The sequence below is a fragment of the Drosophila serrata genome, unplaced genomic scaffold (assembly GCF_035046125.1).
Source record: "Drosophila serrata isolate PLE 108 unplaced genomic scaffold, ASM3504612v1 contig_272, whole genome shotgun sequence".
Classification (NCBI taxonomy): Eukaryota; Metazoa; Arthropoda; class Insecta; order Diptera; family Drosophilidae; genus Drosophila; species Drosophila serrata.
The window spans coordinates 11,738,287-11,760,655 of NW_028257170.1; the positions used below are offsets into that span (position 1 = coordinate 11,738,287).

At 40.5% G+C, this 22,369-nt stretch overlaps 8 protein-coding genes across 20 annotated transcripts; 3 read left to right on the plus strand and 5 right to left on the minus strand.

Annotated features, from left to right (window-relative positions):
* Positions 1-243: 243 nt before the first annotated feature.
* LOC110190053 (uncharacterized) lies at positions 244-970 on the minus strand. The gene is made up of 2 exons (XM_086834491.1): positions 959-970; positions 244-886 (listed from the first exon to the last, which is right to left on the minus strand). The coding sequence occupies exons 1-2, from the start codon at positions 968-970 to the stop codon at positions 356-358; spliced, it is 543 nt and encodes a 180-aa protein (XP_086690617.1). The 3' UTR covers positions 244-355.
* Positions 971-3,244: 2,274 nt separating this feature from the next.
* Positions 3,245-3,710, minus strand: LOC110190402 (uncharacterized). Its single transcript, XM_020960857.2, has 2 exons — positions 3,699-3,710; positions 3,245-3,638 (listed from the first exon to the last, which is right to left on the minus strand). The coding sequence occupies exons 1-2, from the start codon at positions 3,708-3,710 to the stop codon at positions 3,282-3,284; spliced, it is 369 nt and encodes a 122-aa protein (XP_020816516.2). The 3' UTR covers positions 3,245-3,281.
* Positions 3,711-4,064: 354 nt separating this feature from the next.
* On the plus strand, positions 4,065-4,547 carry LOC110190052 (uncharacterized). Of its 5 annotated transcripts, none has more exons than XM_086834495.1 (3): positions 4,065-4,076; positions 4,134-4,391; positions 4,446-4,547. In XM_086834495.1, the coding sequence occupies exons 1-3, from the start codon at positions 4,065-4,067 to the stop codon at positions 4,545-4,547; spliced, it is 372 nt and encodes a 123-aa protein (XP_086690621.1). The 5 variants fall into 5 exon arrangements, with proteins under 5 accessions (XP_086690621.1, XP_086690622.1, XP_086690623.1 ...); XM_086834496.1 differs by having other exon boundaries at positions 4,134-4,369; positions 4,427-4,547; XM_086834497.1 differs by having other exon boundaries at positions 4,134-4,358.
* Positions 4,548-7,384: 2,837 nt separating this feature from the next.
* Positions 7,385-7,867, minus strand: LOC110190400 (uncharacterized). 5 transcript variants are annotated; one of them, XM_086834501.1, is made up of 3 exons: positions 7,856-7,867; positions 7,598-7,798; positions 7,385-7,486 (listed from the first exon to the last, which is right to left on the minus strand). In XM_086834501.1, the coding sequence occupies exons 1-3, from the start codon at positions 7,865-7,867 to the stop codon at positions 7,385-7,387; spliced, it is 315 nt and encodes a 104-aa protein (XP_086690627.1). The 5 variants fall into 5 exon arrangements, with proteins under 5 accessions (XP_086690627.1, XP_086690626.1, XP_086690625.1 ...); XM_086834500.1 differs by having other exon boundaries at positions 7,574-7,798; XM_086834499.1 differs by having other exon boundaries at positions 7,385-7,505; positions 7,563-7,798.
* A 351-nt stretch (positions 7,868-8,218) lies between these two features.
* On the plus strand, positions 8,219-8,635 carry LOC110190410 (uncharacterized). Its single transcript, XM_086834502.1, has 2 exons — positions 8,219-8,230; positions 8,291-8,635. Exons 1-2 carry the CDS (start codon positions 8,219-8,221, stop codon positions 8,633-8,635), a joined length of 357 nt encoding a protein of 118 aa, XP_086690628.1.
* A 2,119-nt stretch (positions 8,636-10,754) lies between these two features.
* LOC110190401 (uncharacterized) lies at positions 10,755-11,304 on the minus strand. Of its 5 annotated transcripts, none has more exons than XM_086834494.1 (3): positions 11,293-11,304; positions 11,018-11,235; positions 10,755-10,879 (listed from the first exon to the last, which is right to left on the minus strand). In XM_086834494.1, the coding sequence occupies exons 1-3, from the start codon at positions 11,302-11,304 to the stop codon at positions 10,810-10,812; spliced, it is 300 nt and encodes a 99-aa protein (XP_086690620.1). In that variant the 3' UTR covers positions 10,755-10,809. The 5 variants fall into 5 exon arrangements, with proteins under 5 accessions (XP_086690620.1, XP_086690619.1, XP_086690618.1 ...); XM_086834493.1 differs by having other exon boundaries at positions 10,755-10,911; positions 11,011-11,235; XM_086834492.1 differs by having other exon boundaries at positions 10,755-10,911; positions 10,999-11,235.
* A 351-nt stretch (positions 11,305-11,655) lies between these two features.
* On the plus strand, positions 11,656-12,060 carry LOC147643572 (uncharacterized). Its single transcript, XM_086834331.1, has 2 exons — positions 11,656-11,667; positions 11,728-12,060. Exons 1-2 carry the CDS (start codon positions 11,656-11,658, stop codon positions 12,058-12,060), a joined length of 345 nt encoding a protein of 114 aa, XP_086690457.1.
* Positions 12,061-18,455: 6,395 nt separating this feature from the next.
* brv1 (brivido-1) lies at positions 18,456-20,847 on the minus strand. The gene has a single exon (XM_020960846.2). The coding sequence runs from the start codon at positions 20,752-20,754 to the stop codon at positions 18,544-18,546; it is 2,211 nt and encodes a 736-aa protein (XP_020816505.1). The 5' UTR covers positions 20,755-20,847; the 3' UTR covers positions 18,456-18,543.
* Between the last annotated feature and the right edge of the window lie 1,522 nt (positions 20,848-22,369).

The window sequence follows — 22,369 nt, forward strand, 5'->3', positions numbered from 1 at the left end:
TGACTTTCTAATTTAATTGTTCCATTTCTGCTCAAAGAAATACATTTATAACAAACTTAAATTTTAAATACAAAAAAATTTCGGAATTGCATATCTACACAATATTAACAGACATTATAATTAATATAAATAATTGTCTTGCAATATTTTTTCTTTAAACCACCTTACCCACATATACCCTTTACAGAAAATCCAGAAAAAAGAAACCCCGTCTCCCATATGGTGAACAAACAATAAGGCCAATTTTTTTTTACCAATTTAAACGATTTTTATTAAGGACTATCAGTCATTGAACACACAATCGGTTACTTAATCCCTGGGGGTTTCTGAATGTAGAAGATGTATATGTGCGTTTTCACCACAGGGCACGGGTGGAATAGCCCAACGGAGCTGGGGCATAGGCCAAGGGAGCCGCGTACTTGGCCAAAACTGGTGCAGCGTAAGGATGGGCGTAGGGAGCGACGAAGGGGGTGGCAACGGGAGCTGCGAGTGGAGCTGCCACTGGAGCCACTGTCTTGAAGATGGGTGCTGGAGCCAGCGGAGCAGCCAACGGAGCCGCGAAGGGAGCAGGAACTGGAGCGGCCAAGGGAGCAGCAAAATGAGCAGCCAAAGGAGCTGCAACTGGAGCAGCAAAAGGAGCAGCCAAGGTTCTCAGGACCGGAGCAGGAGCCACAGGAACTGGAACGGGGGCAATCACCGGAGCAGCTGCAATGCCATTGAAAGTCCTGGCAACCACCTGGCTGCTGGCGGCCGTGACAACAGGAGCAGGTGCAGCAATCAGCGGTGGTGGAAGGGCGGCCAAGGGTGCGGGAAGGGCAGCCAGAGGAGCATGGAGCAGTCCTGGCTTGCCAGCGACAGAGGCAATCACGGCGCAGATGAGAACGGCCTATGGGAAAAATGAGAAATATTAGGCAATCCAAAGGAATTACCAAACTAAGTATCCAAGTGTGAAACTAACGTATTTGAACATGATGAAGGCGTTTCTTTGGGTTTGATTTAAGGCTGTGCTTTGGTTAGTTCGAAAGCAAAGAGCTGACTGATGACAAGCGAAGGCGGCAACTGGCATATTTATACCGCTGACTGGCCACCACGGCGGCTACTTAATATTCCAAAGGCATGACGGCCGTTGGCCATTATAAGCGTCTGAAAAATATTAGTTGGTAGCTCTTTTTTGGGTTTTAGGTCTTCGAGGGCCAGCACAAAACCCGAAGGGCAGCCAATTGCACTCGCTACCTATAATTATACAGATATTTGTGTGGACTGCAATTTCGCTATCGGGCGTAAAAATACCCCATTTGGTTGATGGGTCGCAATAAACAATACCAAGTGGGCTAATAGGTTGTAGGCCAGGCCTTCGAACCGGACATGTGGCCAGACCTCTGACCACAGCTCCTGTTGAGAATTTATTTTCCTCTGCAAGAAATATTGCAAAAATAGAGATAACTATAATTCAACACATAAACGGAATCCTTTGGCCAGAAGCATTTCCATGGCGAACCTGTTGGCATCCACAGAATACGAGCATGTGGGGACTTGGCCAATTAAGCATTTTGAGCACGTGCCGACTTTGGCCGACAGTAGAAAGCACACATGAACGCACACGACTGATTTTGGGAACTCCTCCACTGGGCGGTGACATTACAACATTTATTGTTTTGGCCATTCGGGTCAAGGTTGCTGGGCGGTTGCGGTTGACTGACCTCTGCTATTTGTTTAGAGAATTAAAGAACGGCTTGCCTAATTGACAGTGAAAGTAAACAATTGCAAGGGGAACAATTTCTGAGTTCATTTGTAGATTTCCAGTTTAAGTTGTTGGGTTACACAATGGCAGGGATTGGTGTTCTTTGAGGAAGTGGGAATAACTAAATTTTACCAGTTAAGTGTATAAAAATTTATATATGTACATACTCTTAAATATCTCACCTTAAATGCTCTGTATTAAAAAATGAAATTAACACAATTAAAACACAATGAATAACTATAATAGTTAAAATAGATTTGTAATAGCTGCCTTATTTAATGTTAATGGTTTAGAATTTTCCAGGTAACACGGGCATTACATTTTATGACCTAATAAATGCCAGAACATTAAAACATAAATTTAGTTGGAGTGAAAACCATAATTTTCCAGGATGTTTATAATAGTTTTCCGATATTTCTGAAATTGACTCATAATTAATTAGGTTTTACTCTAAGCAGATGTAAATATGTTCATACAACGGAGCTATAGTATTGTTAATCTAATCTAATCTTCTAATCGATCTTCTTATATATAAATATATCATAAAGTCGTCCAATCTGACCCGTTCCGACATATAAGCTTTCTTCTTTAAATAAAATAACTATTACAATGTAATTCTTTATAAGTTCCTCAAACTAACATACCCTATTTAAATTGTATTTGTACTTGTATTTGTATTTGAAAATATTTATATATTTTAATAAAACGGGTTTTTATTAATATCGTATTCCTTATCTAGGTCACGTTATATGATATCCATCGGCTCAGTCTTGAATAATTCTTTATTAAATTCAAAAACCTTGATTTAGCTTCACTTTCAGCTTCATTAAAGCATTTTCCGTAGAGCTACGCATTTAACAGTTAGTCGGCGAGTTTCACTCACAGAATACCAATTTTTTACTGCGCAATCCGTCACGTTCGCTTTCGAATCCGCCGTAAAATAAATCGAATCCTAAAAGCCGTCTTCATATCCAACAGGCTTTTTCAAGGTAAATTAAATAAGAACTTTCGTAAAACACAGAATCTTTAGTTATTGCCAAAATCAAAATGGTTAAAGGTTAAAAACATTTTTAAATTGATTTTAATATTTATATACTTTATTTTTTATATAAACATGTATATATGAAATATGCAATGTATTACCAAAATAAAACAACTCTGTGCAGTCATCTTAAATTAAATTCCATGAATTCTTTTTTATTAACCCTCAAAAGTTCATTTACCTCGATGGCCTTGCAACCTTGACATAGTTACGCATTTTTACCAACAGTTCCAACTTCAAAACAAACAAATTTTACTCTCAAATGTCACGCATCCAGCAACTGTCCACGGTATCCAATGGCTTGTCCATCGACTACGTGAGTTGCATTCAAATTTGAGGAGTGAGGTACTCGACATTCATTACTGTTGTTTATGAATACTGCCCACAGTCAGTTGCTAATTCAATTAAAACGGCGTCATCAGTTCGATGAATCTTCTCCCACCGAACCCAGAAACAAAAGGTTTTTTTGATTTAATTTTAACTATTTATTGATAGTTCTTATATCAGAACGGGTCCGACAGCTGGCAGAGCGTTGTAGGCCAGCGGAGATGTGTAGGCCAAAGGAGCAGCCAAGGGAGCAGCGGCGTACTTGGCAATCACGGGAGCAGCAACTGGAGCAGCCAGTGGAGTTGCCACGGGAGCGATCACGGGAGCCGCAGCGATTCCATTGTAGTTCCTGGCGATCACCTGACTGCTGGTGGCAGTCACAACTGGAGCAGGAGCAGCCACAACAGCAGCAGGAGCAGCGTAAGCCAGGGGAGAGCTGTATGCCAAGGGAGCGGTGTAGGCCAGAGGAGCACCCAGAAGTCCTGGCTTGGCAGCAGCGCAGGCAACGAGAGCGAGGAAAACAACGGCCTGTGCAACAGAAAGTGTGATTAATCAAACTCCTTAGAGATCCTTGTCCAGATATCTTACGGATTTGAACATGTTGGTGATATTTGTTTGTTCTGCTTCTTTGGAAGGCTGGTAAGTGTTTGATGTGCCACTGCTCCGGCTCAAGCTTATTTATACCCAAAAACCGTCTTCAGCCGTGACGCATTCAGTTCATTGAAATGCTCGATCGGTATCCCGTTACCATTTGCACTTTACCATTGTTTATGTGAATTCCCACTGCTGAATGTGGAATAACTGCTGGTGGCCACTGAATTTGTTACCCAGAGGTCACAGTCGAATCTCGACTCCACTTTGGTGATGTATAAATAGCACCATGGAAGGTGTTAAACGGCATCAGACAAGTTCAAGTCTCCGAACTGCAAGCACCAAAGCAATCCCAGCAACAAAATGTTCAAATCCGTAAGTTTTGACTTTGCAGAGTCAGGATAAAGTGATCTAAAGCATACTCCTTTGAAGGCTGTTGTCATCCTGGCCATCGTTGCCTGCGCTGCTGCCAAGCCGGGACTCCTGGGAGCTCCTCTGGCATACACTGCTCCTCTGGCTTACGCTGCTCCCGCTGCTGTTGTGGCTGCACCTGCTCCAGTGGTGACTGCCACCAGCAGTCAGGTGATCGCCAGGAACTACAATGGAATCGCTGCTGCCCCCGTGATCGCTCCCGTGGCAACTCCACTGGCTGCTCCCGTGATTGCCAAGTACGCCGCTGCTCCCTTGGCGGCACCTATTGCTGCTCCTCTTGCCGCTCATCTGAGTGCTCCAGTTTTTGCCAAGTATGCTGCTGCCCCTCTTGCCGCTCCCCTGGGATACTCTTCCCCTCTGGCTTACAGCGCCCCTCTTAGTTACGCCGCTGTTCCTTCCCCCCTTCTCGTCTAAATAATAAAACTGTGATCGAAAAGATTAATAAAAGAATCTCTATTAGAAATGTATATAAGTGAGTTATTTTTAATTTAACGATATTTTAGTTTAATCATAGGCACGAATTTGACAAAAAATATATTCAATTACTCCAAATTTCATATATGGAATATAAACATAAATTGTCAATACGGAGGAGATTGTAACATGTTATTGGTTGATAAAAGTTTCTCGTGTTACGAAATCTTTTTTGAAGAGACTTTAATTAAATTTTGGTATCTTCAGATTCTTGAGTTTCCTGAATTCGAGTGCGGTATTTCTTGACTCGAATCGGTAATACTGAAAAGACTTCGAAAAATCGAAAATTAAGGATGTTATTGAAATGGCTTTGACATTGCTATGAAAGAAGATGCTAGCTCGGGTTTTAATTCTATCAACTTTAAAATTGCAGACTGGTTCTCGGCACGGGCTAACCTGACTGATAATCTTAAAGTAGCTACCAACTTTAACCTGGTTCTTGGTCATCTTCTTTCAAGCCCAACTGACTGTTACCGAATCCATTTAAATTTTTGTAATTTTTAGACTCTTTCAGGGTATTATAATTTTAGTCAGAAGTTGCAACGCATTGAAGGAAAGATTTCGACCATATAAAGCATATATATATTTTTGATCAGCATCAACAGCCGATTCGATCTAGCCATGTTCGTATGTCTGTCCGTCATGTATGTTTATATTCCATATATGAAATTTGTATTCTTTATTTCCTTTAGCTTTTGGTTTGGAGTAATTGAATATATTTTTTGTCAAATTCGTGCCTACGACAAACTAAAACATCGTTAAGTTAAAAATAACTCACTTATATAAATTTCTAATAGAGATTGAAGCCATTTGAATGAAGACTTCTACAGGGTGCGGCACGAAAACTTGCTGATTTGTTTTTGGTGCCAATCGGCGGGGAGTGGTCGGGTAAGGGTGGGGAGTGTCTCATGTTTAGGGGACTTCCTGAAGTTTCGTCTACAACGCAGTCAGTGGACATCATGCATTGGACGAAAGAGCAGCGCGCATTTGCCTGCGAGGCTTACTTTTTCCGGTCGTTCCGCAATTGCCACTCAACTCAACATTTATCTTGTAGATCGCTTGTGCCTGAGCCGGAGACTTGACTGTCGATGTGTTTAACACGTCAGGGTGATTAAACATTCAGAAAAGCGGAGTCGAGATTCGAATGTGACCTCGGGTAACAAAATCAGTGGCCACCAGCAGTTATTCCACATAGCAGTGAGAATCACATAAACATTGGTAAATGCAAATCGCAAGGATACCCGATCGAAGCATTGAATGAACTGAATGCGTCAGCTAAGACGATTCTGGGTAAAATAGGGTAGCCGAGCAGTGGGATATAAAACACGGCCATCACTTTCCGAAGAATCTTCACAAACTGGAAATACACCAACATGTTCAGAATGTAAGTGTTACAAGAATAAAAAAAAAGGATATGGTTATAAACACTTTTTTTTTATAGGCCGTTGTTGTCCTCGCTCTCGTTGCCTGCGCTGCTGCCAAGCCGGGACTCCTGGGAGCTCCACCTCAGCAAGTTTTCGTGCCGCACCCTGTATATACTCTCACTCATATGTATGTCGGAACGGGCCGAATCGTACGACTAAATTATATAGCTGCCATAGGATCGATCGGTAAAATGTTTAAAAAAAGAATCTCTATTACAATTTATACAATTGCAGTTATTTCCATATATTTTAGGTATTTACCATTTTATTCAAAAGTTTGGAACGCTAGTGATGCGGTATTTACATTTTATGATAATCCATCTGCCTATCCGTCCGTCCATTATATGGCTGTCATGTAAACAGACTCTCAGTTAAAGATACATGAGGAATCATGCAATTGTAAATGTAAAACTGTAACTAGTAAAAAATTAGGACATTATATCAATTATATAGATTGATATATTTTGGTGTAAGAATTTGTACGTATTGTTTTGCAAGACATTATCTATATTATACAAACTAATTCAACCTCCGATAATGTTATTGAATAAACCCGAATTCATATAATTATATGTAGATACAAATTGAAAAATCTTAAGCCAATTCAAAGTTATTTCCTAGTTTGCTGTGGGCAAAACTGTGTCATTTATTTTTATTTATGTATTTGTTGTTTCACATCACCAGAAGTATGATTTAATCACTTTGTTCGTGATGTGAAAACAAGAAATAACAGAGATAAAAATGTCACAAACTCAGGAAAAATTTTAAAATGGCTTAAGATTTTAATTTGATCACTAGTAATTATATATTTTTATGTCAAAAAACAATAAAGTAATGCCTTCCTCTACACTTCCCGAAACATATTATATTTACAGTTTTACAGTTACAGTTTTACATTTACAGTTTTGCGTCTTCCTCTATTCAAGTTTTTTCAACTTTTATATATATTATTTGAAGTCGGGTTTCGATTCAATAACTTTATCGGAGGTTGAATTAGTTTATATAATATAGATAATGTTTTGCAAAACAATACGTGCAAATTCTTAACACCAAAATATAGTCTAATCTAATATATTGATATAATGTCCGAATTTTTTTAGTAGAGTATAAAAAAAAACAACTGCATGATTTCATTCAGATAGCTTTAAAACTGAGAGTCTAGTTTGCATAGAAACGCCCAGATGGATGGACGGAAAGGCAGATGGATTATTATAGAATCGGAAATGACTTCATCACTGCGTTCCAAACTTCTGACTAAAATTGTAATACCCAGAATGTGTATAAAAATAACTGTCTTATATAAGTTTCTAATAGACATTCTTTTATTCATCTTTTTAATCACAGTTTTGTTATTTAGACGAGAAGGGGGGAAGGAACAGCGGCGTAACTAAGAGGGGCGCTGTAAGCCAGAGGGGAAGAGTATCCCAGGGGAGCGGCAAGAGGGGCAGCAGCATACTTGGCAAAAACTGGAGCACTCAGATGAGCGGCAAGAGGAGCAGCAATAGGTGCCGCCAAGGGAGCAGCGGCGTACTTGGCAATCACGGGAGCAGCCAGTGGAGTTGCCACGGGAGCGATCACGGGGGCAGCAGCGATTCCATTGTAGTTCCTGGCGATCACCTGACTGCTGGTGGCAGTCACAACCGGAGCAGGAGCAGCCACTACAGCAGCGGGAGCGGCGTAAGCCAGAGGAGCAGTGTATGCCAGAGGAGCTCCCAGGAGTCCCGGCTTGGCAGCAGCGCAGGCAACGATGGCCAGGATGACAACAGCCTGCAAAGGAATATGCTTTAGAGCACTTTATCCTGACTCTGCAAAGTCAAAACTTACGGATTTGAACATTTTGTTGGTAGGATTGCTTTGGTGCTTGCAGTTCGGAGACTTGAACTTGTCTGATGCCGTTTAACACCTTCCATGGTGCTATTTATACATCATCAAAGTGGAGTCGAGATTCGACTGTGACCTCTGGGTAACAAATTCAGTGGCCACCAGCAGTTATTCCACATTCAGTGGGAATTCACATAAACAATGGTAAAGTGCAAATGGTAACGGGATACCGATCGAGCATTTCAATGAACTGAATGCGTCACGGCTGAAGACGGTTTTTGGGTATAAATAAGCTCGAGCCGGAGCAGTGGGACATCAAACACTTACCAGCCTTCCAAAGAAGCAGAACAAACAAATATCACCAACATGTTCAAATCCGTAAGATATCTGCAGAAGGATCTCTAAGGAGTTTGGTTAATCACACCTTCTGTTTCTCAGGCCGTCGTTGTCCTCGCTCTCGTTGCCTGTGCTGCTGCCAAGCCAGGACTTCTGGGTGCTCCTCTGGCCTACACCGCTCCCTTGGCATACAGCTCTCCCCTGGCTTACGCTGCTCCTGCTGCTGTTGTGGCTGCTCCTGCTCCGGTGGTGACTGCCACCAGCAGTCAGGTGATCGCCAGGAACTACAATGGAATCGCTGCTGCTCCCGTGATCGCTCCCGTGGCAACTCCACTGGCTGCTCCAGTTGCTGCTCCCGTGATTGCCAAGTACGCCGCTGCTCCCTTGGCTGATCCTTTGGCCTACACATCTCCGCTGGCCTACAATGCCGCCCCAATTCTTGTCTAAGCTTTAAACGAAAATATACAAATATTAAAAAGAAATCAGGAGTTTCTTTGTTTTTGGGCATCCGCTAATTGGATTTACCGCTGGCAAACAAACACTTCCAATACACACTGCCTGCTGATGGGACATTTAAAAGTTTCCAAATGCCGGTCACGTAAAGGCCATAAAAATTATTGTCAGCTCAGCGGCAGCAGCTGCAGTCCAATGTCTGTTACATTAAATTGTGCGAAATTGATTTGTATTCTACGGCAACTTTATCGTTCAGCTTCGTATGCGGAGCCTGAAATTATGTCAAGGTCAAAGGGTGACCTGTGTCCAGAACCCCTGGAGCCCTAGACTTAATCCTTGACGATTGCTTGGCTGCACATCTAGATGGCTTACTGACACTTGTCCTGCCATCATTGAGGTCATGCTTTGCTTCAGATTTTACCTCAGTTGGTTAGAACCGTTTTCCTAACAAAAGTCACTCGAGGGATGCCTGCTTTTAGTTTTAGCATGCTTTGGTCAGATTGTCTTTCAATCGATATAGCTTTGGAGAAGTCACTCAAATATATCAGAATACGCTGGTAATTTTAATATTGCCTGTCCCTTTATTACTTCCTGCTTATATACATATTTATACCCTTGCAGGGTATTGTAATTTCAGTCAGAAGTTTGCAACGCAGAAAAGGAGACACCTCCTACGATATAATCTAAACTAGTCTCTCAGTTTTTAAGCTATCTGAATGAAACTGTGTAGTTAGTCTTCTATATACTCTCACTCGTATATATGTCGGAACGGACCGGATCGGACGACTACATCATATAGATGCCATAGGAATGATCGGAAAATTTTTACAACAAAAATTATAACATTTTCAGTTTTCATCCGAATTTAATCAAATTGAATGTCGGACTACTATATCATATAGCTCCCATAGGAACGATCGAGCAATTAATACAATTAAAAATTATAAATTTTTCAGTTTTCAACAGACTTTCATCAAATTTAAGTTATAGCCATTTCATATTATTCTACAATTTTGTGCAAAATTCTTTTGGAAATCGGACTTCTATATCATAAGGCTGCCATACAAACGATCCTTTGATATAGGGGAAAAATGCAAATCTGTGATTATAAAACTGCAAAAATAATATTTAAATGTGAATGAAATGAAAGCAGGTATTACTTTATTGTTTTTTAACATAAATATATATAATTTATATTGTATTGATTCCTAGTCATCGAAGTTCTATCTGCAAGGGTATATAATCTTCTTCTTGCCGAAGTTAGCTTCCTTTCTTGTTTCTTTTAAAATTATGTGTCAATGCTGCGCGATAATGAACACAAAAAAAAAACAAATTACTTTTAAAACGGTAGAATTAACATAAGGGGGTCATGTCGGGTTAAAGCCGTTTTTAATGCGATTGTATGAACTGATGTTAGATGACATTATACAAATTATGAAGAAGAGCAATAATTGTATTCTTTTAATTTTAGTAAAAGCGATGACTTAAATGGGTTCGATCATCGGTAGATCAATGTTTTATAAACAGTACCGTGTCAAAATATTGCTTTTTCCTAATCTAAAATATAAGTTTAAGCGTTCACTTGATGCAGGGACAAGTAGTAGCTGTAGTTGCGATCATTTTATTGGCGGTAAGCGAATTAGGAAGCCAAAATATCGGCTGCTTATCTTCCGAAAAGTTATTTTTTATAAACAATATTTTAAGCAGTTTAATATTCTGTCTCAAAGATGAATATTCTTGGTTATTTATATTTTACCTTTTTGATTCATCAGTTTTTCTTTAGGTTTATATATGTATTTTACTTTATTTTTGTTTTCAACAAAATCGAAAGCAGATATTAACAGAATGAAGTAGTGCCTTTTGCAACCTATAGAATATTTTAGCAGCGTCATCTAAGGACGAAAAGCTATAGAGCTTAAAGAATATTCTTTAAAAATTAAATACAATAATATCGTATACAGAAAAACATTATAAAAATTGAATCTCTATTGCAATTAATTTTCTGGTTAAAATACATATATGCTCATACAAATAAATAAATGTTTATGTACACAGAAACCAATAAGAAACTTAAAAACTTTCACAATTTAAAATAAAAAGTAAAGTATGTAAGTACATTTCTACAACACAGTTTCTTTTATTCATCTTTTTGATCACAGTTTTATTATTTAGACGAGAAGGGGGGAAGGAACAGCGGCGTAACTAAGAGGGGCGCTGTAAGCCAGAGGGGAAGAGTATCCCAGGTGAGCGGCAAGAGGGGCAGCAGCATACTTGGCAATAACTGGGGCACTCAGAGGAGCGGCAAGAGGAGCAGCAATAGGTGCCGCCAAGGGAGCAGCGGCGTACTTGGCAATCACGTGAGCAGCAACTGGAGCAGCCAGTGGAGTTGCCACGGGAGCGATCACGGGGGCAGCAGCGATTCCATTGTAGTTCCTGGCGATCACCTGACTGCTGGTGGCAGTCACAACCGGAGCAGGAGCAGCCACAACAGCAGCGGGAGCAGCGTAAGCCAGAGGAGCAGTGTATGCCAGAGGAGCTCCCAGGAGTCCCGGCTTGGCAGCAGCGCAGGCAACGATGGCCAGGATGACAACAGCCTGCGAAGGAAAATGCTTTAGCTCACTTTATTCAGATTCTTTAAAGTCAAAACTTACGGATTTGAACATTTTGTTGCTGGGATTAATTTGGTGCTTGCAGTTCGGAGACTTGAACTTGTCTGATGCCGTTTAACACCTTCCATGGTGCTATTTATACATCATCAAAGTGGAGTCGAGATTCGACTGTGACCTCTGGGTAACAAATTCAGTGGCCACCAGCAGTTATTCCACATTCAGTGGGAATTCACATAAACAATGGTAGAGTGCAAATGGTAACGGGATACCGATCGAGCATTTCAATGAACTGAATGCGTCACGGCTGAAGACGGTTTTTGGGTATAAATAAGCTCGAGCCGGAGCAGTGGGACATCAAACACTTACCAGCCTTCCAAAGAAGCAGAACAAACAAATATCACCAACATGTTCAAATCCGTAAGATATCTGGAGAAGGACCTCTAAGGAGTTTGGTTAATCACACCTTCTGTTGCACAGGCCGTTGTTTTCCTCGCTCTCGTTGCCTGCGCTGCTGCCAAGCCAGGACTTCTGGGTGCTCCTCTGGCCTACACCGCTCCCTTGGCATACAGTTCTCCCCTGGCTTACGCTGCTCCCGCTGCTGTTGTGGCTGCTCCTGCTCCAGTGGTGACTGCCACCAGCAGTCAGGTGATCGCCAGGAACTACAATGGAATCGCTGCTGCTCCCGTGATCGCTCCCGTGGCAACTCCACTGGCTGCTCCCGTGATTGCCAAGTACGCCGCTGCTCCTTTTGCAACACCCATTGCGGCACCAGTGGCTCCATTGGCTTTCTCTTCTCCTCTTGTTCTGTAAAGCTTTAAAGCCACATCATGCCTTTTAATAAAACTCACAACGACTGATTACCAACTGAACTGACAAAGCTCTCTGCTCTTTTAACGCCTTTAATGCACTTAGAGAAAGGGTTGGTTATTCTATAATTTAAATTGTGACAAAACATGTGAAAGTATAGTTAGTTTTTAGAACTCTTTATAACCCCTTTTTCCTGCTCTTACTCGCTGATGAAAGATCATGTGGGAAAAGTGTCCCTTGTTTCCCGCAGTGCAACAATCCAATTTTGCTCCTTGGGCCCGTGGTTATTTGTTAGTTTCGCGTTTCCGCTTATCTAAAACGCTTTCATGGCGCATTTCATGCATTGATGCACAATTTAAATGGCCATTTTTGCGTTCGCGCGTTTAGATAGAAGATGGCAGTTCCTCGGCAGCTGCCAGAAGCCAAAGGAAGAGCCGAAAAAATCCCCGGCATATGTTATCGCCTGCCACAGGGCTGGAAAGCTCCTCATTCTCAAGGATTTGCGCGTTGGCGCTTTACTTCCCTTTCCTTTTTTATTTATTTTTTTTGCTTGTTTGGCCAAATTCCCTGCTGTTGGCTGGTCTTTAATTTGATTAGTTACAACTTGCGATAACAAAAACAGAGAATTCCAGGAGGTGGCAAATGCGTTGCATAATTAAGTTACCTGCCAGGTGGACGTCACGCCCCGACCGAAAAAATCTGCAACTGCATCCGACAAAAGGAAAAACTAAAGCGAAATGTAAAATGTATAAAAGTGGGAACGCGACTTTTGCGTTCGCCCGTCTAAATAATTAAAAGTTCGCCCTTGCCCAGCGTCCGCGCCCCTTTTTTATTTTGTTGTTTGTCGGTTACGTTTTTGTTTGCCATTTTGTAATTGCTGTTAATGGCAAAAACAAGCAAAACAGTGCACAGCCTCGACTGTGGAAATTCGGGAGCAGCAGGACGAAAATTCACCCGACTCTACACGAGTTTTGCATTAAAAAAGGCGGCGCATGTCGGGACAGGACGTAAAAAATGTGTCTTGAAGCTGAAAACAAATATTCAGATACCCTTTATCAAGTGCACTGCAATGGGAACTTTTAAATAAGAAGAAATAAGCTTTATGTATGTGGTATTTTGAAATATTATAATATAATAAGAAATAAAATATAGAGAAATAATATATAGAGTTATATTTTATTCATTCAGATACTCAATATGTTTAAGTTATTTATATTAGCAAATCAAATTGAAATACTATGGATATAAACATTAAACATAAAAAAACTAGGTAATAGTTCCATAGGTTTAAATAATATTAACCACCGTATAATCAATTATTTTACTAAAGGAGTGATTATTTTGAGTACGACAAATGCCCCATCAAAATGTTAATTAGCTTTTAAATTTGACTTTAGATAAAACACGTTGGAAACATTAACTTAACTTCAAGTTATATGAAATAATAAAAAAAACGTATCAAATAACTACATATTCCACATATTTTTATGAAGCTTTAGAAGTTTTATAAAAGAATAAAAAAGTTTAGAATGTAAATATGCTTAAAAACACATCTATAATTTATTCTGTATCTATTAATTTATTGAACGAAGTAACCATAAATCCACTGGAAAGGGCATAGAAAATGGCAAGGAAAATGATGCTAGTACTGCTCTAGGTCCAGATTTGGAAAATTCCAAAAGTAACAGGGCCTAGTTACAAAACTTTATGACTTGTTTATGCCCGTTCCTGTTCCCTTTTGCCGTTTGTTTGCCGGTAGATGTTTTCCGCTGGCTGTTAATTTTGTTTGGCGACAAGGCGCAAAATGGTTGAATAATGGCCCGGCGACATTTCGCTTAATGTTTGACTTGGCTGCAACACGAAATCTGATGCAGGATGCTCCGAAACACGACTACAAGAGCCGGAGCATGTTTGCTAAGATTATTTTCTTGTTTCCCATTTAATTTGATTATGAGAAAGGATTACTCCGGGTAAAAATATGCAGGTTGAGTTTTTTGTATTTTCAGAGTATTATATTATGTTTTTAACGTGTTTTCATCCTTAATTGTTTAGGTTTTCAAATAGAAGGTAATGATTAATCGGAAGCTTTACGCGACATTTGTGATTGAATTTCCTGCGTGTAAATGTACTTTAATGTTCAAATGTTACATGTTACATTTTTAGAATACACTAATTTCCAAAGAATTTAGAAATAGAACCAAATTATTGGTGGTAATTATACACGACTTAATGGGGCCTCCGTTGAAATCCAATCTATGCCGCCCACTCACAAAGGCCTCCTACGAAAATCTTGGAAACTCTCCGGCGCCCTGGCTAATGATCCAGGATCCAGGCCTATCCTTGGCTAAATGGAGAGGGGAATCCCTCCAAAGCCAGCCTCCGCCTATCTATACGGCTAATTAGGCTAAACAAATTATGGAATATGATTAATAGAGAGCACGGGCTGGCAATTAACTTTTTGCGATAAATACGGCGGAAAATATATGTATATATGTATGTATTTATATGAATTAATGTGGCCCGGTATTGCAGGAAAATTTATTGACCCCACCCCCTCCGCTAAGCAAACTGCCGCCCCTGGGCTGTTTTGAAGGAAGGATTCGTCCTGCGATTTAACAATTCACGTAGTGACATTTGCATTTTTGATTGCCCCAATATTTCTTGCATTGCTTTTGGCCATCGTTTGTTTATGGTAGTGGACCATCCTCCTCCTCGAATACTCCTCAAAAAAGGTGTAGGCGCTAGAAACGTGTCGCGTAAATTAAAAAGGTTTGGGTTTTTGCGGCTTAAAAAATGATACGGCAAAGGTCAGCATGGCTTTAAATTTTTCCCAGCAAAGTTTTATGCAAATCATTTTTGGTAAATTTTGTTTTTGTTTTGGGCGTGACAAGGTCTGATTATGTTGGGTCGGTGGTCTTTTGCTTTTTCTGGAGTCAATGTCATTTAGTAAATGGCGATTTCAATCAAAAGGGATGCCTTTTTCAGCAGGGATTAAAGACAAAGTAGATGTGTTGTATTTTCAGGGAATTGTTTATGATGAAACCCTCCTACTTTTCCGCTTGAATTTGGGAAATGAAGGAATATCTTTTATTTTTGTTGTGGGCGGTGGGGGTGTTCGTGCTCAAGTAGCGGCAAACATAAAAATAAAATAAAGGAAAAGACGAGTCCCTGGCCGCGGTAAGAACTCTCCCACACACAAGCAGACACACATACAATCCTTCGAAGTATTCAGGAATTCAGGACTCGAGGAGTGACGTGTTTGGCGCTGCAGCAGCACTTAACCTTGGCTGTACACCGAGGACACGGCACTCGAGTTATGAATTAAATCCTGCCACGAGTCCTGTCGGCAGAGATAGCTAGCTCACCCACGGACACTCGTACTCGTATCTCCGCTGAAACTTTAACCCAAAAGCCTGGCATGACGAAGTTGCCTCTTTTGGATGGGAGAGAGAGCGCTTTGTGCTCCGGCTTCCATTCAGCAGTTTCTCTTCCACAGAGAGTTTCTGAACTAAAGAGTACTTTGCTTACGCAGGTATGACTGAAGAGAACTCGCACAAATGTGTCCTGCAAAATGTTTGTGGGGTATTCTTAAAAGGCGGTCGACAAGGTGCTGATTTTCAATTAATATTTATTTTAGGAAATTCTTTGTTGAATTGATGGATCAATTACTTTTTTTCGAAACGTTTTAAAACACACTATCCTCCTTCAGATTCATCTTATTAATATGTAAAGACTGTATAAGACTGATAAGAGAATCCTACTTGCTCAAGAAACAAACCATGGATATTAAAAAAGTTGAATTTTTTATATTGTAATATTATTATTATTATTAGCTTAAAATTTGTTGGTCTTTTTAGCCGTTCTGAACAAAAGCTTAGAATCGGATTCTGTGTTTAGTATCGTTTAAATAATAATTATTGATAATATAACAACTTTTAAAGAAACAGGTGCAGTGTATATTTAGCTAATACTTATATTATTTATAATGAAGTATAATTATATATAAATGTCCTTTGTCAGCATCAGCAGTTGAGTCAATCTTACCATGTCCGTCTCTCTGTTTATTTGTCTGTCCATCTATCCGTTTTATGCTAACTAGTATTTGGGGTTTAGAGATTTCTGAATGAAGCTTTGCAGATACGCTTCCTTCTATCATAAGTATAAATGTTACACCAGGTCAGATCGGACGACTATATCATATATATAGAAACGAAATTTGTATAGAAAAATATATACTTCGAGACATAACCAGTTTTCATTATTTAAGAATTATTTAGGAAACTAAAATAATATTATAACTTTTCAATATGAATTATTTTATAATTTTAATGCAAATATATCAATGTATAATACGTATGACTAAATGGAACGAATGTTTATATTAGATGGTTATTCTGCTTATATATTTAAAATATTTAATATTATATAAGATATTTAAACTTTTCGATATAGTTATTTTATTATTTAAAAAATATATAATTTTGAATTTAATGAAAATATAAATAAATTATATATTTGTACAATTGTTTTATATATCTCGTATTAGCTTTTCCTTTCATTTAACCTAAGTGATCGGTTTGCGAACTGTAAAGGTACATTCGGTGTGCCAAAGTAAGCTTCATTGCTTTTTTATACAAATTAATAATTGTAAATACATAATCAAATTTATTTCTATTTATTTAATTATTTTTCCTTTTGATCAAAGTCACATCATGGATGGTTTTCATCGGAATCAAGGAACTCTGTTGCCTGCTTTCGGGGATGGTTTCCGCAGAGTGTGTGTCATAACAGGCAACTGCTGACTGCCAGCAGCCCTGATAGGTGAGCAAAAAGTACTGCATACTTTTAGCTGCTGATTGTGGTCACATACAAAAACAGATCAAAAATGGAAAACTTTTCGGGCAGCTTACTCCCACAGAGTACACACACGCATCGAAAGGCAGTCCACATGGCTCCTGATTTGGCCACTATTTCTTTTACCGTTTGTCTTCAGGTAGCACAGACACACACTCAGCACCTGCCTCACCTAAGCCTGCAGAGTAAAATCCAGAAACAGTCAGGTTGTTAAAACTTTTAAATTGAGGGCGTGGATCATTTGTGATTTCTGCCGTCTGGGCGGTGGAAATAAAAAGCTAGAAAACTGCAAAGTTACAGTCACGGCACAAGCGCTCTGTCACTGCTCATTTGTTGCTAATAATTATAAAAGTTTTCCCAGTCCGCCCCGAGTGACACGAGTACCACAAAAAATATATAGAAAAACACTTGCCAGACTAGCTGTCTGTTCTGATGGTCTGTTGGAGAAGCGGCACAAAAGTTTCGACTCACAATTGTTTAGATGGGGAGATCGGTTTGAAAATGTTTGTAGAGTCCGTTTGGGGCTAGCATTTAGCTCAGATTTCGCTGGGAATAGTTTGCAGTTGCGCTCGGCGGCCTAAAAGCATGCCGTATTAAATTTTTATTTGCCTACTTCATAACAATAGTGAATTGGCATCGCATCGGGAAGGATAGAAGAATAGTAAGGGGTGGTGCGCAGCCCCCATCGCCAAGTCATTTAGTTTGGCGACTTGGAGCGCAGCCAGAATGCTTGGATAGCAAACAAGTCGAACAAAGCGAGCGCCAAATTGCCTTAAAAGCCTTTTCAAGTCTAAAGTTTTCCCTGTTGGCGCATAATTATTTAGCCATGACATAAACAAAAAATGCCCCAAAACCAATAAAGTATATACTCCTGTGATGGTATGAGTAATAATAATAATCTTAATAATTTTTAAAAACATAAAGGCTTTGAGAGATTATTTTTAAAGCAATTTTATATATATTATATTGATTCTGGGAGAGCATATCATACTTCAGAAGAAATAGCCAAACTATTAAATTTGTTATTTGTATTATTTTAACTTTACTAAAATCAATTGAAATAAATTGTATTAAACAAAATTATAGTAATATTTATCTAAATACATACATTTAATGAAGAACAAGCCATTCAGAAACTTAATCAAGTCCTTATTTAATGTTTAGATAGATCTTTACTAATAGAGCCTATATAGCCTTAAGTAAATTTCATTGTTTATGTTTGTTAATTTTTTAAATAAATGTGTACTGTTTAAAAGTGGGAAAAATATAAAGTTTAAACACCCGTTTTATAAACAGTAAGAAATGAAGATACATATAACAAAATATTCTAATAACAAAATAACAAGTAAAAAACAATAGTCGCTTGTGACAATGAAATAACCGGTATCGAAATCATTGTGTTTGAAATTAAAAGAAACTTCGCTAATTCACTTTGCTAATTTTGCTGAAATGTATGAAAACCTTTGGATAAACAAGGCGGAAGACAGAAGAAGATGTTCACAAATAAGGGCAAATCAACATCTAAATAAAAAAAAACAATTAAAAACTTTTAAGATCAGTTTACTTTGTCGTAAATAGTGCTTAGACTCACAGATTAATCACATTAAATCAAATTATATTTATCTGTTTTTGTTATTGTTTATTTTCAGTTTTCTGATTTTGACCAGATGTGCCAGGACTCTCGTTCTCCCCGAGAGGTGGTAGATTGCCTTCGTCATCCCCGAACATCAACCGCTCGATCAGGTCCATTTGGGTTTGCAGGATGGCCGTTATAGTTATAGTTTTCTCAATTCGCTCCCTATATCTTAGTTGAATGAGACTTTCGTCTGTTTCGCGTTGGTCTCGAATGTAAAACGTACTACGGCTCTTTTTTGCATTTCTCCGCTGTTCGTTAAGTTCACGTTGAATATTCTCGGCAACAGTGCGGCCCCTTGGCAAATATTTCAATCTCCAGCTGAAGAATTTCCTGAAAAAATTAATGACGTACGCGTACTCTACGCGCAGGAACTGGCAGTAAGTCAAATGACTGTTTACACTCTTTTGGTCTTTATCCCTTAGGCCCTTGACTTGTGCCATCTGATTCTCTAGAATGGAGACAATAATATTGACGAGCAGCATCTTGACCACAAAGGCCAGAATTCCGTATAGCATAATTCCAACACACTTTCCGCCGTAGAAGAGATCTGCCGGCTCCACGTGGCTACTAAAGCCGAAGGCAAAGCAGGTGAGAGAAATGATTCCCTTCAGGACAGTGCTAAACTGAATGGCGTTACTGCCATTGATGGTGACTGCTGCAGTTCCCGTGGCGGATAGAAATATCAGTGTCACCATGATCGTCCACAGAAGATCTCTCTTGGCCGTGAAAAGCGTGGTCGTAAATAGCTGGAAGGTGCTGCTAAACTGCATCGCCTTCCACAGACGCATCGTGATCAGGGCCATAGAAAATCCTTCCAGTATCTTGCAGAGGTAGGACAGCATTGCCGGCTCTCTGAAGTTGATAAAATCGACCATTACAGAGATTTCCACTCTTCGGATCATTCCTCGGACCATGTTGTCCCGCACTCCACGGGCCACCACAACCAGCGAGCTGAGTATCAGGATCAAGGCATCCACTATCATCCAGGGGTTCTTCAGCTGTTTGGGCTCGTACCACACCTTAACCCAGAAGGCCTTGGCATATATCAACCAGGTGATGGCGAAGAAATACAGAGTAAACACTCCATAGCCCGACAGCTCACTCACTCCCTCCAGAAACCTGGAGCTCTCGATCTTCAGGTGCGTTTTGATTCCCCCAAACGGGAACTGCTCCAACCACAGTGTGCAGACGCTGAAGAGGTTCGCATCCGCACTATAGAGAGTGAAGTCCATGAACAGCGCCGACGTATTCAAGTCCAGCCACTTGTGGTCCTTTAGGTAATTCAGCACCATCATGCTCTTGGCTCGGGTGTCGCAGAGGAGGTTCTCGTAGCCCGTAATTTCCGGATAGTAGATAAAGCCGCCACGGTGCCTGACGCTCAGAATAATGCGGTCCTGAATATTGGGAACACGCGACACCCACGGCTGGTAGATCGGCCAGAACTTGTCCGTGTACGACTCCCTTTGGTACGGCAATGTCCAGCCTTCGGAGTAGTCCTCATTGTCGAATTCGGGATTTTGCAGTCCCCCGTCCCTGTTCCTGGTTCTCACTTGCCTCAGTCTCACCACTCCCAGCAATCTAGTCCCCTCCGCATGTACCCACGGACTGCCACCACTTTTCGCATCCGTGTCCGTGAATGGAATGATTAGCGAAAGTTCAATAAAGTCATATATGTTCGGCAGGACGATCGCATTGGAAAGCCCCAAGGTAGAGGTGTGATTGTAGTCGAAAAGGGACCGCATGTTGGCGGTGTTAAAATATACCCACTGATCCTCAGCCCGCTCCACATTCAAAAGCAACGAGCTCAGAAACAGCATGCCCATTCGCTTGAGTTCCTGGGTAATCGTTTGGTACTTCAGGTTCAGTTCCTCATTGCGATGGCTCTCCGTGATCAACAGCTCACTGCGCAGCATTTGAAGCCGGAATCTAAGGCTCTCCAGTAACGTCTCAGCCCTGGCCCTTTTATCGGGAATCACGGCCGCCTGAGCAGCTGGAAAAGAAGCGGCATCGATGGCCAATATAATGAACCTGATGGGCGTTATGACGATGCTGTGAACCAGGACGACTGCCAGGAAGGACACCAGAATCAATTTGACCTTTACCACCTCGTGATTGAAGCCCGAAAAATACCATATCAAAATGCCGCATATGAATATTATAACGAATGTCAAATAGAATATCGCGTTGCTTTCGTCCTGCTTTCCCATTTTCTTGATATACTCAGTTCTAGTTAGCTTCTCCTTTATTCCGTAAAGTTGATTCTTTGTACTCTAAAAACTAGGCTTGTTTGATGTGAGTCTTTTTGATTCAGACATTGACTTGAGTTTGCTTTATTATTGTTGCCTTCAAAACAATGATACGGAAATTAAAAATGTCATATGTAATGTTACTATAATGTTATGCAATTTTCTACAATAAAGAATCAAATAATTGAATTGAAGAATTGAAGGATTGAATATCCTTGTTCTTTTTTATATTTGATCAAATACTTTTTGTTGCATAAGTTTCCCAAGACTGCTTTAAGCTATTTTTTCATTAACAAACTCTCTAAAATATTCACCTTCCTGCTGCTTTTTGCCATCCGGCTTTAATTTCAATTGCCTGCTGGTAGTTAGTTAACCTTGCATTTCTTTGTCCTTGTGAGGGGGCAAGCCGTTTACAAATTATTGTGCTATCAGTGGCACTTCAATGGGCTCCCAGCAGTTGCCACTTAAGGCAGCCGACAAGTGCAGCAGTTCGCCACCTCAGCCGCATGCCACACACAATTTCCCTGGGCACTTTGCCACCACCCACTGGGCTCTGGGCTGCAGGTTCCGAGAGCCGGGACTGGCAATAAAATTCCTAAACCTTTTTTGACAAATGAAACGTGCAACAAACAAGAAGCTCAAGCAGCTGCAGGCTGAAAACTCTGCTGCCAGGATGCAGGACCTGGGACCTGGGACCGAGGACCTAGCCCCGGAATCCCGGACTGAGCCGAGCTCCAGGGCCAACAAAGATTTATGCATTTTACAGGGCAGACTACGCTTTATGCGAAACTAAACGGCAAACAGTTTGAGTGAGGAAAGCTTTCACTCTCCTTACAGAGAGAGAAAACTTTTTTTTTTAATATAAGATTCAGTTTGTCACAGGAATACTTTTGCTTTTAGTTTATATTAGCTGGGAAATATTTTCACATATATTTTTGATTCCTGTGTGCTTTTAAGGGAAGCGGAAATGAAGCATCACATGCCTCATGCTTTGCTCAAGTCCTGAGTTTTTGGGGGAGGAAGTCTATTGTGCCTTTTAATAGACTGAACTACACGGCATGCGACTCTGAGCGCTGGAATCCTGGCACTTTGTTTGCTGGCAAACATTTGAGCAGCTTATTAATATGCACCTCCTTCCTCCTGCAGTTTAGCTGAAGGAGCAGATGGCAGGTGGCAGGTGGCCCCGCTCGCAAATCGGCAAATTTTATCTCCTTGGCCAAGTGCAAAAGTTTCGACGGTGCACGGTCCGTATCGAAAAGTCGTTAGTAAGCTGACCGCAGAGATATGTGGGGCGAAAGTGCAGCGGCTCAGTGGAAACTTGTGGAAGCCAACCGGCCACTGCAATGCCTTTCGCCTCAGTCGCAGTCGCAGTCGCAGTTGCAGTTGCAGTCGCAATCGGAGCAAAAAATGGCCAACTTCATCCTAAGACCTGCACTTAGCCCGCACAAAAGTTTGGTAAGGCGAGCAAACTTTTTCCACTGAGCCGGAGATGAAACTGAAGCCAAAGCTGAAACTGAAGCTTCAGTCTGCTGTAACTAGATTTGTGGACCCGGGCATATGTCTCATTCCGGGGGCA

Excerpts from the sequence above, each read along its gene's own strand:
- brv1 (XM_020960846.2), bottom strand. The coding sequence starts at position 20,754 with ATGGGAAAGCAGGACGAAAGCAACGCGATATTCTATTTGACATTCGTT.